The sequence below is a fragment of the Manihot esculenta genome, chromosome 3 (assembly GCF_001659605.2).
Source record: "Manihot esculenta cultivar AM560-2 chromosome 3, M.esculenta_v8, whole genome shotgun sequence".
Taxonomy (NCBI): domain Eukaryota; kingdom Viridiplantae; phylum Streptophyta; class Magnoliopsida; order Malpighiales; family Euphorbiaceae; genus Manihot; species Manihot esculenta.
In genome coordinates, this window is record NC_035163.2 from 12,872,120 (window position 1) to 12,877,967 (window position 5,848).

The 5,848-nt window shown below is 24.4% G+C and overlaps 1 protein-coding gene across 1 annotated transcript; it reads left to right on the plus strand.

Moving 5' to 3' along the window:
- Window positions 1-1,785: 1,785 nt before the first annotated feature.
- LOC110611201 (zinc transporter 1) lies at window positions 1,786-3,268 on the plus strand. The gene is made up of 3 exons (XM_021751377.2): window positions 1,786-2,512; window positions 2,620-2,769; window positions 2,857-3,268. The coding sequence occupies exons 1-3, from the start codon at window positions 1,898-1,900 to the stop codon at window positions 3,160-3,162; spliced, it is 1,071 nt and encodes a 356-aa protein (XP_021607069.1). The 5' UTR covers window positions 1,786-1,897; the 3' UTR covers window positions 3,163-3,268.
- The last annotated feature ends 2,580 nt before the right edge of the window (window positions 3,269-5,848 follow it).

The following is a 5,848-nucleotide window of genomic DNA, read 5'->3' on the forward strand; positions in this document are numbered from 1 at the left end:
ATTTGAGTTGGGCCAAGTTAAATTAATACCAACAACCAGCTCAGCATGATCATTAATCAAATTGAATTTTAATCTAAGTTGATGAGTTTGAGTTTTGATCTAACTCAATTAAATCAGTGAAAAACCCTCCATAAAAATAAAGTACAATGTAACCAATATTCAACATAACAGTAGAATTAATAATTCATAAATGGTAGCATACTTATTTATGAAAAATAATTTATACGTAAAATAAAATAATTTATTTTTTATTGCTTAATTTTAATTTTTAAAAAATTATTAATAAATTTATATATAAAGATTTTAATAAAAATTTTAAAGCACGAAAATTTACTTTTTTTTTTAAAAAAAAAGCTTATATTTTTAAAATAGTTTATATTTTTTATTAGAAAAATATTTTTGCTTAGTTAAAATTTTTAAATATTAAAAATATTAAAAAATATAAAATATTTCTTTTTAAAAATAAATTTTTATTTCAAGTAGTATTTGTTTTAAACTGAAAAAACCGATCAAATCGAATTAATTTAAAAATTCAATTCAAATTTTTATTTATTTCGGTTTGGTTCGATTTATAATTTTAAAATTTTCAATTCAGTTCAGTTTTGATCCAAAAAAACTGAAAAGACGAACCGAATCGATTAATAATAATAATATATTATTTTCAATAATTTAGAGAGATTAGATCATATTAAAGGTAAAATATTTCAATTATATTTTAAAATAATAAAAATAAAGTGTAAAAAATAAAAAAAAATTATTAAAATTTAAACCGATTAAATCGAACCGAATCGAATTGATTCGATTCAATTTGATTTTTGATCAAAATCGATTCAATTTGATTTTTATAAATACTAAAATTTTATTTTTTAATTTATTTAATTCGATTTAATTTTAAACTGAACCGACCGAATACTCACCCTATTTAATAGTTCTTATTTGAGGCGTGATGACCTCTATTGATTCAATTTGGAGAGAGATAATTTCCACCAATAGAAAAATTCATAACATTAGGGAAATGTAAAATGTGGCATAATAATAATTAGATGCACTAATATTCCATAGCTATATTAATTCACACATTGACTTTAATATCTTTAAACCACTTTAATTTTATAATAGTAAAATAGTTGCTCAATCAACTCAAATAAAAATTTTCAATTAGCTCATCATATGAAGTGATAATTATAACAGAGTAACAAATTCAAAAATAAAGAACAGAAAAAATCCCCAAGAAACAAATAAAGCCATGAACATAAATTATAAAATTTGGTTCATTGACTTAAAAAAACTCTTCCGATTTTATTTTTTAATCCATATTTAAATTTTAATTTCATCAAAAATACTTTTTAAGAAAATATTCTATATATTGTCTAACGTTTGAAATACTCAAAAAATTTAATTAATGAGAAATATTTTAAGTTCGATTTTTGGGCATGCAATGCATGTTAAAGAAAATTAAAAAAAAAAAAAAAAACAAAAACAAAAAGTAAGGTGAATCATGGAAGTAGCATGACAGGAAGCAATTCAAAGAAGAAGGATTTTCTTTTCTTTGGCATGAAAGAAGGATCATTTCTTTTTTTTTCTTGTTCTTTTTCTTTTCACAGGAATAGGATCATTTCAATTATTTTATCCTTTTTCTAAGGAATAGGATCATTTCAATTGTTTTTTCTTTTGTTAATTGTTGATCGTAAAGGGTTGTGCATAATATTTCTTGGGTGGACAACAAAGTCGGAAAAATAAATTAAGCTTAATAATCTGCATGTCGACATTTCATTTTTATTTCCTTTTAACTTCGTCTGCCAACTCATAAATGTCCTCCTTATAAACCCCATTAGCACCTCCACATCTCCTCAACCTCTCCCTCTCTCTCTCTCTCTCTCTCTCTCCATTTGCTTCCATGAACAAGCCTTCCCTTCTCTTTCTTGCTTGTCTTCTCTTTCTTGCTTGTCTTCTCTTTCTTCCTCTTTCAGCATCTGCAGAGTGCACTTGTGATCAAAATACTGCAGAGAATGACAGGACCAAAACGCTTAAATACAAGCTGGTGGCAATTTCCTCAATTCTCATAGCAAGTGCTCTTGGTGTCACTCTTCCCATCTTTAGCAAGAAAATCCCATCTTTTCACCCAGAAAATAATTTCTTCTTCCTCATCAAGGCCTTTGCTGCTGGTGTAATTCTCGCAACTGGGTTCGTTCACATATTGCCAGATGCTTTCGACAGCTTAACAAGCGCTTGCCTTGAAGAAAAGCCATGGGGTGATTTCCCTTTTGCTGGTTTTGTAGCAATGGTTTCTGCAATCATCACAATGATGATCGACTCTTTTGCTAATAGTTATTATAGAAGATTGCATTTCAGTAAGGCTTTGCCTGTGAGTGGAAACGAGGAGATGGAAGGAAAGCACGAGGGACATGTGCATGTTCATACACATGCCTCTCATGGGCATGCTCATGGCTCTGCTTTTGTTGCTGATGATTCTGAGATTTCTGGCCATTTCAGGCATAGGGTTGTGTCACAGGTATTAGTTTCAATAAGGTTGCTTTCTTTTTTAGTGTATTACTCTGTTTCTGTTGTATATTCATTCCCTTGTTTTGATTGTTAGCTCTGTTTTTCTTGTTAGTGAAGGTTTTGGAGTTGGGAATTGTGGTTCATTCAGTGATAATAGGGATTTCATTGGGAGCTTCTGAAAGCAGTAACACAATTAAGCCCCTTGTAGCAGCACTCACTTTCCATCAATTCTTTGAAGGCATGGGACTTGGTGGTTGCATTTCTCAGGTATTTTTCAGATTTTAAATTCTTATTTGCGAAAATCTCAAATTTAATCATAAATTACATGAATATAATGCATCATCTTGCTTGCAGGCAAAATTTAAGTCTCAGGCAGTAGCCGTTATGGTATTATTTTTCTCAATGACAACTCCAACAGGAATAGCAATCGGAATAGGAATATCACAAAGTTACGATAAGAATACACCAACAGCTCTCATAGTGGAAGGAGTCTTGAACTCAGCAGCTGCCGGGATATTAATATACATGGCACTTGTTGATCTACTTGCTGAAGATTTTATGAATTCTAAAATGCAATCCAATTTTAGGTTGCAGCTTGGTGCTAGCATTTCACTTGTTTTTGGCATAGGCTTTATGTCTTTGCTTGCCAAATGGGCATAGTCCCACCGTCAAATTAATATTAGTTTTCACTTTTAGAAATAACCCAGTTTTGGTTTGATATGTACTTTATGTTTGAAAGGCTAAGATATGATACCATTTATTTTTACTCTACAAGTAATTTAATTAACTTGAATTAAATTTTGGTTAAAATTTTAAATCTCAATTATTTAAAATTCTCAATTAAAATTATTATTTAAATAAGAGATAATCAAATATTTTAATTATATAATTTAAAAATTTTATATAATTAAAAGTTTAGTATTTTAAAAAAGACTTAATTTTCATTAATAAAGAATTGAATATAAATATAAAAAAAATAATAAAATTATGATCTTTTTAAGTCAATAAATCTTTTATAATTATAAATATAAAATTAAATATTAATATAATTATGCATGAATGATAAGGAATAATTAATTAAATATTAATATATTATTACTAAAAAAATAATGAATTCATTACTTTTAATCCTAAAAAAATTAATTTAACTTTACATATTGTTTTTTGAGCTATAATTCGTATATCATTCTCCTAATTTTTAATATATCACTCCAAAACTCTCCATTTTAGTTTAGTACAAATTAAAATTTTTGAAAAAAAACTATTTAATTAATTAATCTCTTAATTTTAAAAAATATATTTAAATATTTATAAATTATTACTTAATTTTTTTTTATTAATTTTTAGTTATAAAGCATTGAAATAAAGTCTGAAATACTTTTAATATGAAGAAATTGGTTATTAGATATTCTTAAAATAGTTAAAAATATTTTAAAATAATTTTTTAAAATTAAAAAATTAATTCTTAATAAGTATTCTCATATAATAAAAATTAAATAATAAATATTTAATGATTAAAATGAATGGATGAATTTATTAATAGATTTTTAAAAAATTTTAAGAATATTTTAATTTATTTTAAAATAGATGAATAATTAATAAATTTTTCATGTAAATAGTAATGTTTCTTAAATTTTAATTAGAGCTGAGGCCGTTGTTAATGTGATCATAGAAAAAATAAATCAGTTTCCCTCTCTTATCGATCACTAATCTAAAATCCATTTTAAATGTAAAGAACATTATTAATCTCTAAAATCTTGATTTTCTTATAATAAATAAAAATTAAAAAGTAAAATTTTTCAAACTTAATCGGTATTTCCACCAATCATTATATGAAAATTGAGAGTTATATCGGTGTAAATGAATCAACAGTACATAAACTATTCGAGATTCGATTTAATAAAAATTTAACTAAACTCGATTCGATTTCTGAACGAGTTAAATTCGACCTTAATTTTTAATCTTATTTAATAAACGAAATAAATTTAAGTTTTATAATATTCGGCTAGCGTTCGTTCGATTATTTTTAAATTTATGAGTAAATTGTAATTTCATAATTAATAGTAACTTTTCTCTCTAATTATATATATATTTTTTTCTCTAAATTAGTGGATAATAAAAGTTATTTTTCATTCTCTTATTTTCGTTCTTCAACAGAAGAAGAGAGTTTATTTTTTTCTCTTATTTAGATTCCTCTTTTATTTTTTTTCAAAAGCAAATATGGGCTAAGATCGAAGAGAGTAACGTTAACAAACTTTTTCCTGGACAAGAATTAATTTTAAAAGATTTGTTTAACACGATTTATTTTATAAAAAAAAATTAAATAAATTTATATAAAAAATCATATATAATTTTAATTTTTTAAAATAAAAATCTTTTAAATTAAAATAAAATTAAAATCTTTCATTTTAAATAAAAGAATGAATAAGAAAATTAATTAATTAAACTAAAATTCTTATGAAATTTTTCATTTTAAATAAAAAAATAAATATTGAAAAATATCTTGATTAAAGGAAAAATAAATTATATATATAAGAGATATGCACTCACCTATTTAATCTGATGGTGAAGTATATTTGAATAAATATGAGAGATTTCAAATTTTATTCTCTTAATCTCTAGTTCTCCATTTAAAAAAAAATTTAATTATTTTCTGAATTTTAAAAATTTTTTTAACATAATTATATATAAATCTATTTATGTATTTTATTTTTTAATATTACAACCAAATATTGAAAATAAATTTTATTTAAAAATTTTTTTTATAACAGATAAATAAACAAAAATTATTTTTGCAAATAAAAAAAAATCATACACTAAGAATAGAAATTTAATAATTATGGAAATAGCTTCAAACATCAAAATTTCAATCTTTTTATTATTAGAAGGTAGAGTGCGATGCGTTGACTACGGCAGGAAATGGAATTTATTTGAAAGCAGAAGTCATGAAAAATATATATATATATATTTTTTATGAAAAGAACAAATGCCTTTGATTTGGTGTCCAGCCATGGTGCTCAACCATTTTCCTTTGTCAGAACTTTTCATGTCATCCTTCCAATTTTGCTCAATTTGTATAGTATCAATTATTTTATATATATATATATATATATCACGGGCATGCCTTCCAAATGGTTTCCAACCTCCCGATAAAAAAGTCACATGCTTAATATGGGGCAATTGCATCAAAAAGATTTTGAATTCTGCATACTTTTAATATGGAGACGTAATTGATGCTCCCTCCATTTTATAGATATAGATTTACTTTAATTTTTCATTTGATATAAGTTATTTTCTTTTTTAAAAGTATAGTTTATTTATTAATTTATTAATATACTCATATTTA